Genomic DNA, 24572 nt, shown 5'->3' with positions numbered 1-24572 from the left:
ACGCCAGAATTGAGTGTGCACATACCTCATGCGACCTTGGACACCATCTAATTATACTGCTGGCTAGTGCTTTGGCTCTAGCCGGAGGGTAATACAACAAAAAAAAAGGCCGAAAGCAAAGAGTATGTACAACAAAAACACAAAGATTAAAACCACGAATGAACTCTGTGCACTCTAGCAAGAAAAAGGACACACATCGATAACACAGTGCAGTTGCGCCTTTCCACCAAAAAAAAAGTCAGTCAGTTTGGATAATTAGGCCAGATGCGGATATGTGCGCTAGCATGGGCTTCGATGCTGCGCTGCTCTGCTAGATTAAGGTGCACGGTTGTCGGTGTGTGTTGTTTCATGCAAAAGTGAAAGGATACATGGCAAAACCTGCCACAGCACCTGCCTTGTGCCACTGCTAACCTGCCCACTGGCTACACCTTGGCAAGTAAGCCACGCGGTAGGCAGTTGAACAGTGGCACAAGGCAGGTGCTAAGGCAGGTGTTGCGTGGGCAGGTGAGACTTGGGTTGCTTGGGTTTGGTTGCGACCCAGGTTGCCCTTCCCGAGCAGCCTCTTACGATTAAATGGGACTGCCACCTGAAAATTAAATGGGACTGCCGCCTGACACGGTCAGCAGTCTGCCACAAAACAGACAGACAGACAGACGGACAGACAACAGACGGACAGACGACAGGCAGACAGACGACAGGCAGACAGACGACAGGCAGACAGACGACAGGCAGACAGACGACAGGCAGACAGACGACAGGCAGACAGACGACAGGTACAGACAGATAGACAGACGACAGACACCCAAATGCAGGGAATGGGCACCATAAGTGCGAGTGCACTGAAAAAGACATCCCAATTAGGAGGTCGTTCGATTCAAAAACGATCGGAGGTCATTCCTTCCATTCCTTCACCGTTTTAGGAGAATAGACTTCTTATATTAGCTTGTTTTTGAAAAAAATCAGAGCCAGTGTGTGTTGTGTAGTATGCCTCGTTCGCCTGGCAGTAGCTTGCTGAGCAAAAATCAAATTTTGAAGGTTTAATAAGATTCCTCGTGAAAAAAAATTGAGGTAGCGGAATTCAATTTATTTTATTTTGCCGCGTATTTGTAACTTTGGAATCTAATGTTCTTGCATGAGAAAAAAAGTCCTATCTGAGTACGTTCCCATTTTTCCATGTCGATCCTGGTGTAGGGACCCCACAGTACCGACGCTCTGTTAAGTTTTCATTTAAGAAAGCATAACTTTTGAAAAGCAGAAGCACAAATATCTGAGATATGTATCGACCATGATAGATTATTCCTGATAGTTACTCCTAGGTACTTATCCTTATCAACTTTGGAAATCTCACTGCTGCCAAGGTTGTCAGTAAATACGCTGGGACGCTTCTTTATTGTGACTCATAGGAGTTTTTTTTTCTTTAGTTCAATGCCCCACTCTCCAATCCAGCCAGCCTGAAGAGCCACCTGTAGAGAAGCATGGTCTTCCGTGCACCATAATCTTCTTAAAAACAGTGCAATTATCTTCAAATTATCTGAGTGAAACATCTTCTGGTAATACATCTATTAGATCATTTATACAAATTAAAAATAACAGTTGTCCCAACACAATTCCCCTGGGGAACTCTGGAGGTAACAGAAAGCATGCTATATGAATAATATTAGTTTCGAACGAATTGTTGTCTGCCTCTGAGATACACAGAACCGTATCCTGTTATGTCGGATGAAAAACCAGGACGCTGCAACTTGAACAATAATTTATTATTGCGAACATTGTCAAAACTCTTACAAAAAATCATAAACAAATCATCCGAGCAGCCAGACATTCAAGAATGCTCAAAAATTCGTGAAGTGTTGACACTGTGCGAGTGTAGAGAGACCTTTTCTAAAATTGGGCTGGTAGACAGAGTGTTTTTTGTTAAATGAGGATTTTTTGGAGGTAACTAACTTGCAATGACATGCTCGAACTTACAACATAGAGTGGTGATTGGGCGATAATTAGTAACCAGAAGGCGACTCTCCTTTACATGTATTTGTACAATACGTGCCTTTCGCTAGTTATCTGGCATACAGTCGAGCCCATCTATAACTGCCATAGTTATAACGAACACTTGGTTATTACGAACGAGGGCGATGTTTCCGTCAAATTATGCGTTAGGGGCAATGAGACTGCGTCTCAGATACATAGAACAACTGCGACGGTGTAACTTGGTTAGATCGAACAGAGAGCCATCGTAAATTTGGTAGCGCAATCGAAAAACCCGCGCATCCGGTAAGCGCGGAGTTTAAAGAGCGTCTCCGAGCACCTGTGACAGCTGCCTTCAGAAATAATGTGGGCACTTAAAAATTCAATAATAAAGGCGAGACAATGCCCCAAAATGGCACAGTTTTACCAAATGGCGCCGTCAAAACGAATGCCTTGAAAGACGATACCTGCGCTGGGCGAAGGCACCGCAAATTTTCTGTGCACGAGAATGAACGGCTGCGACCGGTGGCTGTTTTTTATAATCGGCAAGTCTAGCAGACTGATATTTTGGAAGGTACGCTCTCGTACGGTACAGACAGAACACAAAGTCCTACATATAATACGTGACTTTTTGTTGTTTTTCGAGGCGTGCAACACAGGCACAAGTTTCACAAGGGCGATGCCTGATTTTCTCGTCGAGTGACTTGTTGAGTTCAAGGATGTCAAAGCGAAAAGAAACAGGAAATCCTGCTCGTGCTTGACAACTTTGCGACGCACCACGTATTTGCCTTCTCTGACTGTAGTGAGAATGCTTTTCTTGCCACCGAGTGAAAAGGGGCACGATTCAGCCACCGGACATAGGCGTCATTCACGCGCTCAAGATATCCTAGCATCGGTGATGCATACAGCGCATGCTGATAGCAACTGACATACCAGGTGGCGACGTTCCGGCTCGGATATCTTTGTTCACTACTGTGCAAGTGATCAAAGCCGTGTGGATGGGACTGACAGCGGAGTGCATTGGAAATTGACAGCGGAGTGCTTTGGAAATTGTTTCCGTAAAACAGAGATGGCCGAACATGATTTCCCCTGCGTGACTTCATGAGGTACATGAAGATCATGACGCCGGCATTGCAAAGCGTGCGCTGACGAAGCCATTGTAGGCGAAGTACAAGCACTTCTTTCCCGAATGCAAAAATCTGATGACGGGGCGGCCGACCTGCTACCGGTTGCCGTTAACACTTTAACCGCGATAAGTTAAATCGTGATTTCAAAGCAGCTTGTTGCTTGGCCTCAGCGAGAAACATACCTATGACCGCTGTGTAGAGCTTGGCAAGCGCCGTGATGTGGTCTCCTTCGAAGAAGCCGATGCGATGCTTTCTAAGAAACTTTTCTAAGAAACTTTTCTAAGAAGCAGACGCCAGCTTCGTCGGACTTCGTATTTCTGGCTATAAAACGAACAGTCCAGTTACTACGAACCTCGGATATACAACGAACGCAATCCGCGCGACCGTCAAGTTCGTTATGAGCGGGCTCGACTGTATCGCATGATCTTAGTAACAAGTTAAAAATATTCGTGAGAAGTACAGAAAGCTGCTCAGCATAGCGCCTCAAGAATAAATTAGGAATGCCATTTGACTCACCAGTGAGACAATGGTATGTGATGCGTCACTCAGACACATGACACACTGGTGTTTCATAACGCCGTAGAACTGCACGAGTCGTTGGAGCGCTTATACAGACGCCAGTGAGCCATGTTTAAACGAATGCATGTGAACAAAACCTGGAAACGGCCGCCGGACAAGGCAATTTTAAGGAAAACTGGTACTCTTAGGGCACCGATATGGTTCCGCATTCGAAGTTGCAAGCCATAAAATGAGTTGTCATACCGTTAGGTGCATCAGGTACCTTCTGCCGGACATAACGGAGCAAATTCCACTGCGGCGTGGCACAGAACGGTGCATGGCTGTCTTCTGCTGATGTGTTTACTCGCGACCATGCACGTCAATAATCTCTCCGTAATTTCGGGTGTCGGGCCACAGGTGACCGCGACCAAGAACCTGATGTCGCTGCCTGAGTGGATGTGCAGCGATTGTCCCCTGTGTCCGCTCATGGTTCGCACCAGGGGGCTCATTGAGGAGGCCGAGCCCATCTTGCTCAAGGTAAGCGCTCACTTAGCGACTCAAGAACAGCAGTATGGTGTCGCTTTCTAGCTGTCGCATGTAATGTTAAGGGCACTGTAAAAACTAACGAGTGGATTGCGCGCATGGAACTGTTACTAAATAAAATACAGTGAACGTGACGTTACCTCATAATGTGGCGCGTCAATTTACCTAACCCGACGTACGCATAGCTTCTAAATGCGAACGCTTAATCAGAGCAGTTGAGAGCTATACTTCATGTTTCGCGGGGGCATATATTTTCGAAACTTTAAGAGGCGCCACATCAGTAAAGAAAATTTTCGCAACTGTTTGACATGAAATGCGCACGTGCCTTGTTTCCAAGTTTACCTTTCTTAGCCCCTTTGCAATTTCACTGATATAAAATATAGGAAAGCTGACACTTCATTAGTGTTGCGTCAAACTTGCTTTCATGATCCTGCAAAAGCCAAAACATTTCATTCACTATTTCAGTGTTATCCCTCCGGTCCTAACGTCGGGAGCGAATTTCTCGGAGGCAACTGTACAGTGGTAAGTAAAAATTTTAGAGCACAGCTCTACTCAGCGGGGTAAAACTTCGGAAAACGCCTCATGCCGGTACTTTGACCTTCAAGATCAGCCAAGGTCAAAGAGAGACTTGGTCGATTTCGCTACTGTCTAGCTTATGTCTAAGCATAGTATATGTCACGTGATCAACCATGAGTTTAGACTATTAATTTTGCAGATATGTCGACTAGTTACTTGGTCTAAATAACTAGCGTTAATTTGTTAATTGCAATTAAAGCAAAACTGCGCTATAGCGTCTAGTCATATACAGTTGGAAATCTTAGGCTGAGTGCAAATGCGCTATGATGGTTAGCGCCTTCAATTAATGAGCGTCAATGAGTTAATTGCAGTTAAAAGCAAACTTTGCGCTAAAGCATCCAGTCTTACACCGTTGGAAAACTTAGGTCAAGTGTGAACGTACTGTGCTAGTTAGCGACCCGACATAACTAGCGTTAGTTAGTTAATTGCAATTAAACGAACGCCACTCATAAACAGAGCTAACACACTAGAAGAAGAAGAAGAAGAAGAAGAAGACTTTATTTCCACCATGTGCAGTACACAGATGGAGGACGACGGAAAAAAGCCGTCAATAGGCGGCTTGACGAGTCCGTCGCCCCACTTAATGAGCAGCGTTTGGTCAACAGCAATCAATTCACACAGTCAAACAAAAGAAAATGAAAACACTTGATCAGTGCAGAACAGAAGCAAAACAGAGTGGTCCGAAAAATGAAATCCCAGGATAAGTAAAATCAGTTATTCATCCTCAGTAAACATAGAGCGAAGCTTAGCAGTGTTTCACCTAGATATAACAGTTTAACCGTTGCCAGTTTTTTCCGCTATACACCGATGAGCTTGCGACACCGCTGGCGTGGATGCGAAACTGGGAACGTGTTTTTAGTTTGATATTAAAAAAAACAACATCCATTTATGAATTGCTGCGTAAAAACTGTCATCGTTAGGGTACGTCGGTAAACACGATGTTTTCTTTGTCAACAACTAAGCATTTCCTGCTTAAAGGGAGACTGAAGCACTTTTTCTGAAAATCGGGCTGGCAGCGGCATCCTATAGTTTTTCATGCTGTATACTGGAATATTGCATCCAAATAAGGCAAAAACAAGCGCGAATTGCCTTTTTTAGCCGAAATATGCGGCCTGTGCCGCGGGGCACGCCGCGCGGCGCGCCGCCGCCCGCGATTGGTCAAGAGAGGTCGTGACGTCACTTTGAGGACTGGAGAAGCTGCCGATGCGGATCCGGCGCTGCGTTGAGGGCAGATCGCAGCTTTCCGTGTCGTTGTAAAAGCGAATACGGCGACTATTTTTTTTTAATGACCACCGAAGTAAAGGATACTACAGTTTGCTCATTCCACGTATCGCCTGAAACCAAAAAAGACACAAGCAAAAAATTCTATGCCTAGCACAAGCATACGCCAGCGTCAAAGACGCGATACAGACCATGCGTAAAAGGTGCCAGCACAACATCGGCTCGTATTCTCGGAAAGGAAGGGGTGCGAACAATACTCAAGTCAATTACCACCACCGGACACCTCCTGGCTCGCCCGGAAGAGCGTCATCCTAAAGAAAAGGCCCAAAGCACTGTGTAAATCCTGTTCTCAGTACCCGGCGTTGCAGGTTGGGGCAAGAAAGTATTTCAAGTGAACGATGAAGGAGCACAAAGTTGGTGTCAAAATTAGCGAAGCGCAGTGGCCAAGTACTGCGAGGCATGTGACCACAAGATAGTGACGCAATCATGGTGCGCTGGAAACCAAGCCAAATACGCGCACAAATACGCTTCACTCCTGGCGCGTTCAGCAGGTGCCAGAAAATATTAATCGCTGCCTCGGAAACGTTCGCCCTTCCTAGATTTGCAGTTTAGGTTCAGTGAAGTAGTTGCCAACTATATGTGTGTTTAAAAGCCAAGCTAGCTGCAACTCGCCCGCTGCCACAACTTGATGAAGAAACCGAGTAAGGTTGCGGTGGTTTTTTGCAAAAACTCGGTTGGCATTCATTTCTCTCATAAATTTGCATCCGAAATCAACGTCGAACGCTTTCATATTAATTGCTTAGCTAGGATTAAACGAGATGCCGCATATGAAGAGCTTCGATGCTTGCTTGCTTTGCTTTATTGTGATTTGCTCTGCTTGCTTGCTTGGACACGGCGAACCGAGTATAAAATCACTAACCGTGCCTTGCTGAGCACGTCTCAGGTGGTCTGGCCGCACCTAAGCTGAGGAGAGCAACACATGCTTAAGCCTCTATAAGGTTTCTTCAGGGGCTAAGTGAGCATGTTTCTACTTTTAAAAGAGGCGCTTCTTCGGAATGGTGACACGCCTCTTATGCGCGAGGAAATCGATGGAACTGTGTCATGGTTCAGCCGCGCCTTTTCGACAGAAATCTCCAGAGATCACACTAGGACAAGCTCTGCCTGTAGCCGCTCTTACGAAAGTGTTTCGAGCAGAGTAAGCTTGCTTTAGTCGGCTTGAATTCTTCGTCACAGCAGCGAGCGGTTGTGGTGCGAGCTTGTGGTATTGCGGAAAACAGTGGAAGACGACACAGTGGCGGCCGTAGTTGTTCGTGGACACGAACGCAGAGTAGTACCTGTTGAATCTGATTCTCAAGATCGGCTGACACGTTTTGTACGTCGCAACGCACGCAGTACGAGGAACAACGCAAGCAGCACGAGAAACAACGCGCGCTGAAAGCGCGCTCGGGTGCGCCGAAGCATCCCCGGCTCCTCAACATGACGTCACGCTGGCCGACATGGACGAGGTTTCCCTCTCCTGCGCTCGCGCGGGGCGCGGGAAATTTGAACATTGCGTTTTTAATTGGTGATTGCGCCGCTGTTTTAGCCAAAATCGAAAAAATAATTTCACAGACGTGATCAGCAATGACACTACTTCAAAACCCTAGAAGGTTAGCTGATTCGAAAACCGCCTCAGTATCCCTTTAATCTGATTTCAATATTCAGATAGGCCTTGACATCTCTCCTCTGGTGTTTCTTCATTTCAGTTCAGCAAAGCGTTTTTTTTTTTTAAATGACTTCCTGTGGAGTGAATTGGAATTTGTCTAATGTCTCGGTAATGTGTATTTCAGACGCACGCTATACCGGGTGTTTAACCTAAGTTCTGTAATTTCAGCAGAATTCTTGAGTTCTACAGATTTTTTTTAGCTAGAACGGAGCTCTTAGCGGCATAGCATTGTCAGCGGCGTATCGCATCAGAATACAGCTAAGACGTGCTAACTGGTAGACTGGTTAACTACTAGTAGTGAGTATTTAAGATTTGACTATTACCGTTAGTCTCCTTATTCATTGAGAGGCGTGTCGCCCACCATAAGCAATATTCATAGCAGGTTTGAGAATTTTCGAAAAGGCTGTTACTCTCGGCGTTGTTGCCCAACACATCTTGGCTACATCGCGCCAAAATGCTTGCGCTTTCAAGAAGTTTGCAGACTAAGCAACGCCTCCAGTGCACATAACTCGTCGGAATAGTCAAAATTTGTTGGGCCGTAGCGCCGAGCGCAACTGCATTTTCGAAATTTTAAAAACTGATATAGTAGATGCTACTTACGTTGGGCTGCACGCCTCTCAATAAATAAGGAGACTCGCGGCAATAGTTAAAAGTGAACTATTCACTATTAGTTAACCAGCATGCTAGTTATAGCTGTATTCTGATGCACTAATGCCAGCGGTGCTATGCTCTCTTCTAACTTTCCCTTTTTTAAAAATTGCTGAACATCTTAGGTGAAACACCCGGTATACTTACCTATATACAAGCGGAGGTGTCCTTTGATTGCTGTGACGGGTTGGTTTTGTCTCCGCTTGCAAGGAGTGCTCGGTGTTCCTCAACTGCCCCGAGGTGCTGGCGGCGTTGCTTTTCGTCGAGCTGCTGGGCGACAACGAAGCTCTCACCGTGGACGGCCTGCTTCCGCTCGACCCGAGGCCACAGGCCAGCGGAGAACCGGTACGAATAAGCAGAGGTGCTTTATTAGGGTGTACACACCAGTACAAGAGTACACTGCTGGAGGAGTACACTCTGGCTTACGCTTGCAAGTACGCTTGGGAGTGTACTTCTTACGAGGTACAGTAGGGACTACAGTCCAATACAGGGAGGAGTATGCGCTATATAGTGGGAAGGAACAGCGAGTACGCAGAGACATTGCGGAGTACTCTGCCCTTTCTTCCTGCAGCAATACCTAGCTTATCAGTTGCACAGGGTCCGCGCTGCTTCTTGATGTGACGCACATTTTGCATTACAGGTGTGATTAAACTCAATGAAACCTGTGATAGCACAAAGAACAAACGAAGAAAGCTTCAGCCACATCACCTTTGTCAAACCACGTTAAATACTCGAATTGCGGCAGTTTTTTATTTATCTGAGAAACGGGCAAAATGAAAAAAAAAAGTGATTGCGAAAAGTTGTTCTACCACACGCACTACTGCGCGGCCGCCTCTGTTCCACTCAACATAGCTGCGGTCGACCATTAAATTTGAAGTGCTGCTGCGCCGACAGTTCAGGTGTTGGGGGGGAGGGTAGGGTGAGGGGAGGGCGGGAGGCGGTAGAGATCTTATCAAATTTTGTTCCTGGTGGAGAGTGAGAAATCCGCGAATGTTTTTCAGAATAGGACAGTCTAGGAACTGCACAGATTATACAACATAGCTCAGCTGCTACAGAAAAAAATGGTTCTTTTCACCAGTTGCTTCTCATCATCTGCATGCAGTTTCCCCCTCCTGTATTTTTTTTTTCTGTGGCAATCCCCGCACAATCGCTTTTCCCAGCCATACAGACTGAGCGGTGCGCTTATGCGCAAATGCATCTGATATAAATGAAAAGATGAGTCCGGAGTTTTAATTCTTTGACGTACGACTGACCTGAGCCGGTACGGCCTCGTTATCATAATGTTTTGTCTGAACTACGTCATTCAGGCGGTTTTGAATTTCTTACTCGCGTGCATTCCATCGTGCACAGGTTCCTTCTGCTCCATGTTTGTCACCACCTTCGCAGGTATTCGGCCCATCCGAGTGCGCCGTATGCCTTCTGGACTTGAAGGACCATTCCTCTCACCCGGTGGCGCAGTTCGAGGACGCGTCCCTGCTGCGCGAGCTCAACAAGTGCCTCGTGGCCTTCAGGCAGGCCCTCAGCCAGCGCCGGCCCTCGCCCGTGGGCCAGAGCTCCAGCTCCAGCGCGGCGGGCCACGATCCCCCTTGCTTCCACTCGTTGCCTTCGTCCAAGACGTCTTCGTCGCGAAGCAGTATGCACGCCACGGACTCCTCGCCCGACCAACGCCAGGGTGTCGGCGGCAAAGAGCACTTCGTGGACTGCAAGCCTCCTCCCGCAGAGCGCACGAGAACGAAAACCGTTACCGATACGAGCGCCAAAGTCGACTTGCAGGGCCAGCTCGCGCGAACGCAGCAGCCCGAGAGTCAGGCCCCAACGATAGCCACTGTGCTCGGAGCGCTTCGAAAGAAGACGGCACAAGCCACCAAACCTGAGCCACCACTACCGCCGCAGCCAGCGAAACCTAGCACCCCTCGAAAGTTTTTCAAAGTACTAAGTTCACGGAGCCCTAGCCCGACAGCAAAGAAGGACAGTATTTGTCGTACTACGCAGAAAACTGAAACCAGTACCAAAGTCCCGGATGTATTGACGTCTTTAACGGGTCCTAACATCGCGAGGCCCCTGGCGACGAAGCCGCCGCCACCCACCTCTAGGAGAAGTCTTAGGTCTCTGGGAGGCTCCAGTTCCAGGGGCTCCCTGGAGAAGAACCGAAGCCTGGAAAAGATCTTGAACAGCATCTCTTCCAGCCAGCTGTCCCCTTCTTCGTCATCATCGGCGCCGCTTCTTACGCAGGCCGTACTGTGCGCCCAGAGGCACCCTTCTCCTAGGCCCGAGAGGCGAGGCAGCGGTTCCCACGGGGCCATGGTGTTCCGCCCGGTCAACCTGTCCCCGATGATGACGCGCAAGTCGGCCTTTCGGCCCGCCGCCGAGATTCTTTTGGACCAGAGAAGGCAGAGCGACGGCCTAGCTTTACCGATACCGCTGCCGCACTGCGAGTTCTCAGCTCTAAGTAATAACACCTCCAGTAAAGAAGGCCGAGACGGCGGGAAGGTGGCCCCGGTGAAGGTCCTCACGTCGCCCCCGGTCTCCTCGCCTCGGGTCCAGCTCTCGTTGGAGTCTGCGCCCGAGGACGCCGTGTGGCGGAGGCAGGAGAGCGTCGAGCTCGAGTCGCCTGGGATGGAGCGGCCACCGCTGGCACAGGACGTGTCTAAGGAGACGGAGGAATGGACACTGGCGCAGCAGCAGCAGCCGTGGGCGGAGAGTGCGTCTCCTAGACACGGGCACCGGAGGACGGCGTCTGGGTCATCGACGACGCCGTACGGCTCCCCGACGACGCACCTGCCGCTGCCGCGACTGCCGTCGCAGAAATCGTGCGACGATGTCTATCACACGGCAGACGAGAGCCTCGAAGACAGTGAGTGACCAGTACTTGCCCTTTGCAGGTTGTAGTTACAATGTGCGACAAGTTTTAGTTCACACGCACGGATAGAGAGTATAGAAATAAGTAGATAGAAAAATATACAAGTAAGGATAAAGAAATAAGTATGGATAGAAAAATGGGGATGGGACCCGTACCAAAAAATGGAGGGTGCGCAGAACATATAAGGAATGGCAAAATTTTTTTGTTGTGGGTCCCATGTCTCCTTTTTCCTATCCATGCTTATTTCTTTATTTCTACTTGTATTTTTTTTTTACCTATGTCTACTTATTTCTGTACTCTCTATTCGTTTCTCGCTCCCCTGTTCTGTGTCTAACACCTATAAAAGGGAAAACACCAGCGAAGAAAAATCACTGTTGAAAAAGATCGATCCTCCGATCGAGACTTCGAGTCAAATAAAAATGTATCCTTTAACGAAGCGTATACTTACCTACGAGGTCTGTTAGAAAAGTATCCGACCTTTGGCCGAAGAAAAAAAAATGGCATAACTGGAGCGTTGGAAACCTAATTACCTTCAAAGTAGTCTCCTTGGGACTCCACACATTTCTCCCAGATGTGCTGCCACTGTTAGAAGTATTCCGAAAAGGCCTTTTTCGGAATGGAGTTTAGCTCAGCTGTCGTTGCAGCCATAATGTCCTCTCTTGTCTGAAATCGCGCTCTTTCAATGGCCTCTTGATTTTCGGAAACAACCAGAAGACGCAGGGGGCCATATCAAGAGAGTAAGGAGTCTGTCGAACTACAGGAGTCTGGTTTTTCGCCAAAAAATCTGAATCAAATGCGAGGAATGTGCAGGAGCATTGTCATGATGGATGCGCCAATTTCCTGTTGACCTCAACTCCGGTCTCTTGCGCCGCACAGCATCGCGTAGGCGACGGAGGACACCCCTGTAGTACTCTTTGGTCGTTGTTTGACCCTGGGGCGTGCGTACTCGTGGTGTGCCACACAGCGAGAGTCCAAGAAAGCAGTCAGCATCACTTTGACGTTGCTGAGCATTTGGCAGGCCTTCTTTGGTCTTGGGGACGTGGAATGCTTCTACTGCGACGACTGGGATTTGGTTTCTGGGTCGTACCCGTCCACCCAAGACTCGTCACCTGTGATTATGGTTTTGATGAAGTCGAGGTCACTGTCGAATCCAGCGTGTCCTGTGAGACTTCAACCCGAAGCTGCTTGTGCTCCACCGTGAGCAGTTTCGGCGCGAATTTCGCCGCAACTCTCTTCATGGCCAAATCTTCGGTGATAATGGAATGTGCAGAAAAACTACTGATGTTTACCTCTTCCGCAATTTCTCGGATAGTCACACGACGGTCCCGCATCACCAGGGCGTTCACTTCGGCAATAACCTGGCCATTTCGGCATGTTGATGGCCTACTGGAGCGTGGCTCGCTCTCCACCGATGTGCGGCCATCTTTAAACCAGTTGTACTATTGCTTAATTTGTGTGCTGCTCTAAGCATCATCACCGAAAACCGTCTGAATATTCCGAATGGTTTCCACTTGGCTGTCACCCCGTTTCTGGCAAAATTTGATGCATTAGCGCTGCTCCTGTCGCACCGCCATTTTGCTTGCACTAAAAAACCGACGAGAGCACTGCGCACTACTTCACTCAAGCGCTACCTCCCAGCGACTGACGCTATCTGCAGGCGGGAAAAAAATCGTGCATGCGCACGACGGCTCAAGGTCTGCTGGTGCAAGCGCGCTTGTTTCATATCCATCAGGTGTTCGCAAAAAAAAATAAGGTCGGATACTTTTCTAACAGACCTCGTATATTCTCTTTTAAGCGGTCAAGCACTTCACGCTCTCGCAACCTGTGTGTGTGTGTGTGTGTGTGTGTGTGTGTGTGTGTGTGTGTGTGTGTGTGTGTGTGTGTGCGTGTGTGTGTGTGTGTGTGTGTGTGTGTGTGTGGGTGTGCGTGTGTGTGCGTGTGTGCGTGTGCGTGCGCGTGCGTGCGTGCGTGCGTGTTTGACAGCCTTTGGTGCTCTTCGCAGGCCCCGAAGGTCACAATGGCGCGCCGAGCAATGCCCGGCCCCGCAGCTTCAAGTCGCGCCGGGAGCGCTCGCAGCGCTCGCAGACCAGCGGCGGGGGCGGCGGATCGAGCGCCTTCTCGTCACTGTCCCAGCGCCTGAGCAGGGATGACTCGGCCAGTTCGGCCGGATTCGTGCTCGACTACCGGAGCGACGACGAGGACTACCTCGCCTCGTCGCTCAGCAAGCACGAGAGGCGAGTGCGCGACTCTGGCTTTCAGCTCCTTCAAAGGGGAGGAACTCTGGAGCCAGTTGCGCTTAGCTCGGGCCACTTACTCTACCAGCAGGCCATCGATCGTCGGTACAACTACGTCCACTGCAGGACGAAGGCCTCTCCCATATGCCTCCATTTAACCTTGTCCCGCGCCAGCTGCGGCCACGCACCTTTATTTTCGCAAACTTCGTAATTTCATCCACACAACTGTCTGCCGCTGCCTGCTCCGCTTGCCCCCTCCCTTTTTTTTTTTTGGTATCCACTTTGTTACCGTAAGGGAACACCAGTTATCTGCTCTCTGGATTACAGGCTTTGCCCATTTCAATTTCCTTTTCTGGTCTCTTTCTGTCTCTAAACTTATACCGCTGTAATTTTCCTTTCCACAGTTCGCTGCGCTCTCCTCAATTTAATTTGAAGACTTTAGCAATACCTGCACTAAAAGAAAAGAACGGAAATATCAGGTCACTGCGTTCCGTTGTCTGCGAAGGGCACGACGCCGATCACGCACATAAGGCCACCGCAGGTTTCAGTATGCGCCTCTTATGCGGGAGGTGCGAGGTTCGATCACCAGTGTCGTTGGGTACCCACGTGTTGCACAAAATGGGCACAAGCTTGCCCTTGATCTGGTGCTCAGCTTCTGTGCGGTGCTTGGGAAAATTGGATCTGTGACCCTACGTCGTAGAGATCAAAACGCTTTAGACATTTGGCCAAGCCTCCCTTGCGCCATCAAAATCAAATCATCAGCATAAAGAGAGGCATCGTGTGCGGCTTGCGTTCGTAGGTACGAGGACTTCCGGCGCCGCATTCGGCGTCGAGGCCGGCGGCTGGCACGCCGGCTCAGCCGCAGCCTGCGCGCCAGCTACTCGAGCGGCAGCAGCGACATGGACGACATCGACGAGGACCCCGAGCTGGGCTTCTCGCGGGCCCCGCTTCCCGTGGGCGCCGTGCGCGCCGCCAACTCGGAGCCCACGCTGCACGTGCTGCTTCCCACCAGGGGCTCGGCGCGCGAGCTGCCGCCGCTGTCCATCGCCTCCGAGCTGGTCATGACCTCCTCGCCAGGGCGCCGGCAGACGCTGGTGATGACCACGGGCCGGGGCCGGCCCAAGGCCTACTCTTTCGACGGCGTGAACCCGAACCTGCCGGTCCCCTTCAAGGCCAGGTTCAGGTGCGCCACCGCTGGACTTTCACTCGTTGCCTCCGTCCAATGCCGCGTACGCACCGTCATTCGCACCGTGATCATCTTGAGCCCATGTCCAGTACAGGACAGATATGCCCTAGAACACCAATTTACCCTTCTTTGTTTTTGCGCGCTGCTTTGTCATTGCAAAAACGACGGAACAGGAAGTGACGACACACTCAAACATGTGAGAGCTTACAACTGTTTATTACAGTCCTTGCTACACTTTTTTACATAGTCATGACTCTTGTCCGAAAAATGAAAGAGGGAGAAGAAAGACAGAAGAAAGGAAGCGAAACCTGACTACATGCCTGCCTCTGCTATGTTTACCTATGCCCGTTCTCGGAATCTGTACCGATTACCCCAAGGCGCCTTCCTGACTAAATGCCTGCTTCTGCTATGTTATTTCTTTGAATTTACCCCGTTACCCTAAGGGGCTATCTGTTGCCTGTTCTCCGAATTACAAACTGTCCCGATGCCCATTTCCTTTTCTTGGCGCCCATTTCCTTTTCTCGGGGGTGTCTTGGCGTGAAGTCTGTGGTGAGATTCATGCCTCATCACCCGAGAAAAATAAGAGAACGGGCTAAAAAAGCGGTTAGTATGCTTGAATCTCGGCAAGGAAGATACACCTGGATTAGGAGGAAGGAGCGGGAAGAGTCGGGAGATGACGAAGTCGGTGGGTGTTCGAAACAACGAAATTTAGCGAGTAGTCCTACTCCTGGTGGAAGCGTTCCGTCGCGGGATAGCCGTAGCAATGTTTCGCATCAATTACGCCATAGTTCTGTAGACGGGTGCCGTTTCTGCGCGTCGACCCTTAACCCTGACTCTCCCGCGTTCCGCCGCCAGGTGCAAGAAGACCTCCGAAGAAGGGAGCCACGGGGACTCCTGCTCTCTGGGCCTGACTCGCCAGGACACGGAGTTCATCAAGGCGCATTCCTTCCGGCCGGTGTCGCCCGACCTGTCTTCCTCGGGCGGTCGCACCTCGGAGGACGACGGCGTCGAGAGCGCGCCCGACGAAGAGCCGCACGAGGCGCAAGACTTCGACACGGCCAGCGGGGGTAGCGCCGAGAGGAAGCGCGAGAGCTTCGTCTCCGTCGAGGAGGAGCCTCCACAGCAAGACTCTGTAGGTGTCATTTGCTCGCCATCGCAGAGGTAGTTTACTGGTAACTGTACGAGCGAGCCACATCTTAGCTTCACAGTTTTCCGGAATATGATGCTCGACATTAGCCGCGCAGATGGCGGACCACGCTGAGTGGCGCGGCGGCCGTCTGGAAAAGGCGACTGCTGGAAGCCGGCGGGCCGCTGCCGCGGTTGAAGCCGCACCCCCGGCATGGTATAGCTTGTCACTTCCTATTGAAACCGATAACTATAGGCAGTGTGTGAGACATTTCATGGGCAGTGTACAGTAGGCTTGCTAAAGAGAGCACCAGTCAGGAAAAGAACAGCCTAGAATGAGTGTGTGTCGAAGGAGGGGGCAATGACTGAAGGAGTAGCATGGCTAGGACCAAGCAGTGATTTTTTTTTCTTTCTGGCAAGAACTATGGTTTCTCGTTTTTTTTTTTTCTGTACGTTGTCTCATCACTTTTTCGGCGTTCTTCTGGTCCCAAACGCTTCTCAGAACAAGGCGCTGCTTGCTGCTGTTCCAATCTGGTTATCTTTCTATTCGCATTATATTCCAGAATTATCGCTCGTACCACTGCAGAATAACTGCGACATAAGTGGATCGTATTGGTATTAGTTTTTGTAAGCAGAAAAATGGTGAAGGAGTGCAGCGGAACGCGTGCAAGCTGTTTCATGATTGTCTTTCGTGAACATATCTTTGGTTGTCTGCTGTGTGGTATCGCATTATTATTCACTTAGTAATTCCATTGGTCCATTCTCAAGCCATCGTTCATGCCCAACGCTTGCAACTTCTCATACCAAGAATTGCACTTTTAATGACACTCTAGCGATGCTAGACCGTTTTATGGCATGGTGTTGCGTGTATTATTGTGTAAGCAATATTACGCCAGGTCTCAGCCTCTTCGCGTGGCCACGGCGGTAGGCACGTTTGACCTTTAGAGCGACCGCAGATGGGCCCCCCATCCCAAGCTGTCGGGTGGTCGTGGCGGTAGGCACGGCGCGCAACTGATGGAGCGTCGTTGCCATAGCAACAAGACCGGCTGCAGATGGCCCCCCACTTCATGCCGTCGGGTGGTCGCGGCGGTAGGCACGCCACGCTGCAGCTGCCGTCGCTACCGGGTGGAGGCGCTGTTGCACTGCTCTCTCGCCAGATGTGAGGGAGAGGGGGAAGAATGGGTATAAAGCGCGTTCGCTTGCTTGCTGAATTCATTCGACATGTTACCCGATAAACAGAAAGAGGAGCTATGCCGACTTGCAGCAGCTAGGAAGCAACACCGGGCCCGGGAGATTGATGAAGAGCGTGAACAGCGGCTTGCTAAACGGCGAGCTCAGGATGCTGCTAGACGGGCGCGCTGTGCGCTGGGCTTACGCAACCTACCGGGTTTAACGAAAGCTAAACCTCAGCTAATTTTATAATTTCGCCGCCTCTTACTCAGCAAGTGGAAAAAAATTGATAGGACGATCATGAAACTTAATGCGAGAAACTGCGATAGCAGTTTCTTGATGATTACTTTGATGCTTTTATTGCAATTAATGCTCTTACCCTATGCCGAGGCTTCACACACGCGACGGATTTTTTCTGGAGGGTGAAGATGGGCGGAAGTGGGTGGGTGGCTGGGCAGGCCCCTAGCTAGGGTGGCTGGAGGGTGGAGGCTTCACTCTCCGAGTCTTCACACAAACAACGCCGACATTTTCGCCTAGTGCCACTGGTACTGCTGTCTCAGTAAAATGCTGTCGAGCGCTGAGTCACACTAAGCCTTCCGCCGTTTGGACCTAGCTTTATTCAACGCGACGAACCGAATCGCAAGTGAAGAGAGCGGCCCCGCGTTACGTAACTGCGTGTTGTCTGTGTGATGTCTGCTCTGCCAGCAACCCGTCTGGATGTCTGCACGTAACGTGACACGTGTTTCACGGGCCAGACATAGACTTGACCAGTGTTTCGACGCCGATCGAGTCGGTCGAAACTGATCGCATGGCGAAACTGCCGCAAATAGTTACATTCGCGGTTGGCACCACCAGCCCGGTTCTGGCCCGTTAGACGTAGCTGCGTGTTACTCGTTGATGCAGGAGACCTCCCGTTCGACATCCTCATTCCCCATGAAAGCGTCGGCGTCCGGGGTGCGCCCAGTGGCCACGTGCCGATGGGCACGCGAATGCCTCGATCCATCGGGTGACGCCCAGCTCGAGGCGATCGTCCAATGGATCGCGGCCAGCGTTGCCGGAGTTCCCGGCCTTGTGATCTACACCGGCGGCCAGCCCAGCCTCGAACAGGTACACAAACCGCTGAGGTCATTGATTGTATGCACAAGCAGTTGCCTTCCCTGTTTTTTGTCTTTGTGTTGCTGTTTTTCTCCAAAGATACTCGATTAGCCTTAATTACTTACGGCCTTGGTGGAGCTATATATATGCAGAGTTGTCGCCTTAATTGTTTGCTGGGCTTCTGTGTGCATCTGTCATATGGACATTGTAAGTGATAGCGCCAGATGTACACGGCAGTTCAGTGAGAAACATGGCGACACCCTTGACTGCGCCCAGGGTACAGAGGGTGTTCCGGAGAATGCTTCGCTATGCGCTGTTCGTCTGGCATATTCTAAGCATATTGGGCAAAGAAACAGACGTAATATATTAAGGAAGAAAAGGCAGGAAGGTCGATGCTATTGTGTACAGAGGAAAGGGGCAAAAGGAGAGGAGGCACTCTTTAATAGGCACTGGAGAAAACCTGGTAATCTGCCTGGCAGGCTGCTCCTCATGAGGGTGATGACGTGATCACACGAAACACTTACGCAAAGCTCTCGCGCACACAAACACAGAGGGACAGGGGTCTTAATCTCACCCTGTGATAATGCTAAAAAATTTTAAGAAGGCATTCGTTGCACGTAACGCCGAAGCCGTCATCGAATAACGGAAAAGGGGCAGGTATGATGCATGACGCTGTGGATAGCTGACTCGCTCCGTGCAAGTATAAGAATAAAAAGCGAATGGCCTGGATGGCTTTGTCAGCGTCTGGCCAAGGACCCAGTGCGATGTCCTCTGCCAGTGGCACACAGTAAGGGTACTCCCCGGAAGACGAGAAACAGCACCGGGCTACAAGTGCTTGGGGAACAAATATCATTCATGGGACTTCAAAATTTCGGGAATGTTGGTACACTCTAAACATATCCGCCTATACGGGAGTAAAAAGGGAGTAATCTGTCCTCTAGCGCACTCCCTTATATAAAAGGGAGTGCTTCTAGCTTCACCATTTTGTGTCATTTCCACGCTCTTACCCGATACTTGCAGCTGTCCCAGGTGAGCTTCAAGGTTGAAGAACGTCGCTGGACGGTGGGCGACTTGGCGTGCGAGACGCTACGCTTCTGCCGGAACCGAGTGGCCTTGCACGAGGGTCGCAACAGGGCCACCGTGCACCCGGGAACCACGCTGTTCTCCCAGCTCTTGGGTCAAGCGGCGCCTCCGTCCGCAACTGCTTCTGCGACGAGTCCGGCGTCTGTGCGAAAGTGCGGCGCTGCTGCTGCCGCCGCTTGCGGCGCTGGCAGGGGCATGTTTCAAAGCCACGACTCGCTCGAGTGATCAGTGAACGGATGAGCGAATACTACAGATCAACAAACACGGTTCTAAGTTGAACCTCGTTTTAACGAAGCGGTTTATAACGAAATAATGGATATAAGGAAGGAATGGCAATACCTCTTGGAAGCTCGCTCAACACGGGCTATAGCGAAGTAATCGCCGCGATCTTTCAACTTCGTTATAAGGAGGGTCAACTGTATCTCATCATGCGAGCCAAGCTGCCCCTCTTTCTCGTGACCTATAAATCGCTGGTATTGACTTCGCAGCACTGGTTTACATGCCAGTTTGGCTAAGCTTGCCAGCTTAGCTATTTTGGTCGGTGGGCTATGAGGCCGATTTACTGTACATGTCTCAAAGCAGCTTTTTTCTTGTTGCAAAGAATCTCACTGAAAGATCTTGATGTTTCATAGAACAGTTGTATTTTTTTTCTTTTTAAACTTCTGCTAAACACTTGCAAAAGCTTATCTTTAGAGATAAACTGAGGGCTACTGTCTGCTAGGATGGCTAACTTGCACCTATGATTATCTTAACTCAAAGAAACCCTTGGTGAGATTCAGTGCAGTAAACTGAATGTCATCACAAATTTTGAGTGCAGTCTCATGTACAAAGTAATGTGCTGGTATTAAAACGGTTTCTTTGTACCTTAAATCTATATTATTATATAGTTTCGTAAGTGCTATTAAAATGTATCTTATGGTGCTTCATTTTAGCTACCGTCATATGTTTCTCAGTTCTTTGAAGCAAACTCACCTGTGTATGCACTACTATTTTGGCATAGTAAGTTTTGAGCGACCTGAATAATTTTGGTCGGCTGCTGATCAAGCTCATGAAACATGAATGTCCTTGTACAGACAGTACGCGTCTTCCATAGAGAATGTTTCCTACACACAACGGACATTTGGAAGCACTCGTATTGGGTCTCCAGTTGCACAGAGGTAGATAGCTGCCACAGATAACCATGTACAACTTGAGTTAATTATGACGTGCTACTATAGCATTCTTGACGTAGCTGCCATCTGTTGCTTAGGACATTGCTAAGGTAGCACGCTCGTTCAAAAAATAAGCATAAGCAGAACAGAACAGAAATTGTGGCATGCAAGATGCAGTTTTCATGTTGAAAAAGTTTTAAAATACCCAATAGCTAGAATATGGCATTCGTTCAGGTTCAGAAAAAAGTGAGTTTAGCCAGGGTTATGGATCCTGAAATAATTTTGATGTGTGCTGTAAAAACACTGGCCAAAGTCTTTGTCTTGCCTTCTGGCAGCTTACAGTGATGCAGGAGAGATGTATAAATTTGTGAACAGGCATAATATTTGAGGTAGCGTTAATGATTTCATATTCATCTGTACTTAAATAGCTATGGCCTTGTCAAGTATTATTGCACTTGCTATCATTTGGATGTTAGCATCTTATACAATTGCATGTCTAGTCGATTTTCGGCCATCCAGAGAAACTTAGCGGCCTTACACTTAGTCGACGTTTTAATATCAGTAATGGCTGTTACATAAGGCATCTCGTTAGAAGTATCTTTCTGTATTCATTTTACAATGTTCATTGCTTTGCTGCCCGTACAACTAGAGCAGGCAATGCTGAGTCAGGTTTTCCTTTCCAATTTTTTTTAATCACTTAATGCTAAATCTTCATTACACACTTGTGCCAAATGTCATTTAACGTCGCCTAGGTGTTTGTCATTCCATTCCGGTGAGTGTGTGATTCCACCAAGAAAACAGCTCTGCTGCTATCACCATGGGATGACTCGCGTTTGATATCATCCATCCTGAAACACCATATCTAATCATGTAATGAAGGGGACGGTGCTAATACACCTTAAAACATTCTGCAACCTAGTTATAAGAAAGTGTACACAAAATGCTGCTTCCATGTGAGGAACTTTGTTCACTACATGACTAGTGAAGCACATTTGTAATACGTGTAACAGGTTTTTTGTTCACAGTTTAGTGCTTTGATCGAATTGTTACGAGAACTTGAATGGTTGTTTCCGTGCATGGGAAAAAGTGGTCTTGGCAGATCTCCTAGTACAGATACAAGAGACGTCTATGAACTATAGCACAGTTAATTGTCACCTCAATGTCTCAACGTCCTCCCCAACAACAACAAAAAAAGAAAGAAATCGGCTACCGCCCCTTTGTTCGCGGATAAATCCCAGTCGTGATTATCATAAGATTATGTGTGGCCTTGGGCTGAACGCTTTGGAAACGAATGAGTGCCTTATGCTTCACGGCCTGAGAAAACTGTACATAAAAATAGCGTGTAGCTGGGGCGCGTCATTACTAAGTAATGACCTTCGAATGGCTCATTCTGTGGCTTAACGCGATATTTGCCTTTCTCCTATTTTTGTTTAGTGCAGCCGTTACCAATACGCTGTCTTTATACCCCGCGAAAAGATCAAGTGTCATAATTTTCGTTCTGCATGACGAAGAATAAAATTATATGAAAATGATCCTGCCATCCGTGTCCTTTTGTACAGTAGATTCTTAATCAACCTCCACCAAGAGCTGGCTGGCCAACTCAAAGTCGGCACCACCAGCTGTTAACTTCCGGGAAGTGGCCACGGAAGATAGCCTGGTTTCGAAATGGAGTTTACCTACTCGTCGAGGCTTGACTTAGGGGGTGCGGGAAAAAAATGGTTTTGAGGAAAACAGAGGCTTAAAGGGGCTGTGGAACACCTTCCAAGGAGAGCTTATCAACTCGCTCAATCACTGCAGTGTATGAACACCTGAGCCAAATAAATCACTTCAACCCGCAGCAGAGAACCCACAATCGCACGAAAGTTGGCGAGCCCTTTCTGGCGCCTTTTTCATGCTCGCACATTCCTCCGTCGCACTGTTATTGCGTATGCTAGTTCAGAGATGGCTATTGGTTGCATTCTTTCAGACATCAGGCAGCTACCATAGCCGGGGCTAACCGGCGTAGCTCCGGCGGGTCCGAAGCTACGCCTCCAGCGGCGGGGCTGGCGGAGGAGCTCTGACCTTTCAGAGTGCAAAAAATGACGAAAGCAGAGGAAAAGGCGCGAAGACGCTGAAATTCAAATTTCGGCTACAGATGCCTCAGCTTCTACAAAGTGCATCAAAGAAATTGTTGTTGGAGGATATTCGTAAAGGGGCGTCCTTTAACATCACAGGCATACCGAAACTTTATTAGAGCCCCTTGTAGTAGAGGGCTTTGGATAAATTTATGCCACATGGGGCTCTTTAAAATAGTACACTGACATCGCGCAGTACACGGATCTCTGTCATTTCGCCTCAATCAAAACGTGGCCGCGATTGAACCGGTGTCCTCGGATTCAGCAGCCGAGTGTGCTAACCACTGAGCCACCACGGTGGGGGCACAGACCACACCGGGTGCAGAGGTGAGAGGGAAGAAGGGGGGATTAGCACTCGGCAACCAAATTTCCTTGGGTGCGCAAGGACCTGGGGATCCTTGAGCACCGAAAGAAATTTGGTCCCTGAGTGCTAACCTAGGACACTTGGGAGGAATAGGTCGAATTACACACGCTGCGCCGCACATCTCAGCTGGTGTGGATGGACGGACGTACGGGCGGACGGACCGATCGGAAACGTTTATTTAGCAAGAGAATTCGAGGCCCGCAGGCCTCCTGGGTCTCCGCAGGACCCCACTCAGGGTTTAAACGTTCATGTGGTGTTGGTTCATGACGTATGCGGCCCAGCTGACAGTGACCTTCTGCCTGACTAGGTCCGCTGACCGTAGTGAAGTCTCCCAGTCCTCCCAGGTTCGAAGAGGTACCGGCCCAGCGGGGGGGGGGGAGGAGACGCCGGGCATGATAGGAGGATGTGGGTAAGGATGGCCTTGGGGTGGGATCACAGAATTTGCATATGGGGGTACCGGCATAAATATAGAGAGATTGGCTGGTGTTGGCTACGTTCGCGTCTGCAGGCGACGCCAGATTGACTGTTCTCTGGTAGTGAGGGATGGATGGGGTAGCGGGTAGATTAGGCGTTCAGCGCGGGAGTTTGCCGCGAGCTCAGCAAATAAGTGCATACGCTCCTTCGAGAAATCCCCCACAAGGTCCGCATGCGCCGTTTCTAGACCCTGGCTTAGGAGCCGGCGGCCTCGTTGCCGAGAATGCCGACGGGCGGCGAGACGTGCGGTGGTAGGTACCGCATGAGCAGTGGGGCCTCCAGGCCGACACCCGGTGGTGACTGCTGCGGTTGGCTGTCGATCGATCTCATCTTCTGCTGCGACAACAGCCCTCTAAGACATTATAGAGTCGCTGCAGCCAATCCAGGAAGCACGATCCGCCACTATAGAATCACCACCACCACCTCCAGCCAGGTAGCAGCACAGCGAAGGGGCACCGTAAGTCCGGTGAGGCGATGCAGCTGCAACATCTCCAGGGAAGATGGCGGGAGCGACGAGGCGCGTGTGGAGGCGGCCACAGTTCCCTGAGGTCGGACGGCAGAAATGGGAAATGGAAATGGTCGGAGGCAGCACCGTGGAAACTCCGCGCGACCAGGGTAGATCGCTGGGGAACCACTACACAGCGATGGTGCGAAGAGGTGTGCGCTCTCGATGGTTGCTGCACGGCGGTAAGGTCGAACAGCGACGGTGGGTCCGCTGGATACCATAGCGCGGAAATGGCGCGAAGGCAAACACGCGATATTCGCCGTGCAACGAGGAAACCGCACCAATGAAAAAGGAAGCACCGGTGTAACCTTGCTGTAACTTATAGGCAGCGACGCGGATACGGCTGCAGACACGCGAAGCTTCGCGCGAAGACCGCCGTAGGACCAGCATCGGGCGACGATGGGAGGCCCGTAGGGCACCACCGGCGGGGCGAAGAGCAGGGCGAATGCACGAAGGCGCAAGCAATGGCCGCCGTGCAGCGGAGAAGCCGGACGAGTGACGAGGGATCCACCGCTGAAACACGACAGAGTTGCGGTAAGGATTATGTGCGAACACGGGCGCCCCCAAAGTTAGCACCACAATGGTGAACCTGCACATAATGAATCAGGCTCGAAGCAGGAATTCTGAAGAGAGCGCGCGCCGTTTCAGGCGTGCACCGTGGAGGCCGCAAAGATGGCAGGGCCGCCGCCTGCGAACGTCAAGACAGGCAATCGCCCTCTGAGAAAAAATGTCGAGCCGAAACAGCTCGTCCGAGTTAAATGCCTTTCTGCAGATACTTTTCTCGCTTATTACATCTCTTGAAGAGGGTAGTAATAGAACCTGTTTTCTACCCACGCACCAAAAGCCCGAAAAGCCCGGCAAAATAGGATGCTTCTTCCGATTTTTTTTCATACAGAAAAGGCCAACTCCACACAAGTTCGAAGGTATTTTT

The 24572-nt window shown here is 49.8% G+C and overlaps 1 protein-coding gene across 2 annotated transcripts in view; it reads left to right on the top strand.

Moving 5' to 3' along the window:
• The window catches only part of LOC149343199 (uncharacterized), a 39901-nt gene extending 18185 nt beyond the window's left edge, over positions 1–21716 (top strand). For both annotated transcript variants that reach the window (XM_089545736.1, XM_089545737.1), the window contains 9 exons: positions 4005–4124; positions 4596–4652; positions 8491–8625; positions 9667–11134; positions 13143–13374; positions 14174–14557; positions 15416–15692; positions 17759–17962; positions 18971–21716. In XM_089545736.1, the coding sequence (XP_089401862.1) occupies positions 4005–4124; positions 4596–4652; positions 8491–8625; positions 9667–11134; positions 13143–13374; positions 14174–14557; positions 15416–15692; positions 17759–17962; positions 18971–19258 (3165 nt within the window). In that variant the 3' untranslated portion in view covers positions 19259–21716. The remainder of the gene's footprint in view (positions 1–4004; positions 4125–4595; positions 4653–8490; positions 8626–9666; positions 11135–13142; positions 13375–14173; positions 14558–15415; positions 15693–17758; positions 17963–18970) is intronic.
• The last annotated feature ends 2856 nt before the right edge of the window (positions 21717–24572 follow it).

Source organism: Amblyomma mixtum, chromosome 5 (assembly GCF_055824585.1).
Source record: "Amblyomma mixtum isolate Tamu chromosome 5, ASM5582458v1, whole genome shotgun sequence".
NCBI lineage: Eukaryota > Metazoa > Arthropoda > Arachnida > Ixodida > Ixodidae > Amblyomma > Amblyomma mixtum.
Note: the sequence above shows the minus strand (reverse complement) of the source record. Positions and strands in the feature narration are given on the sequence as shown.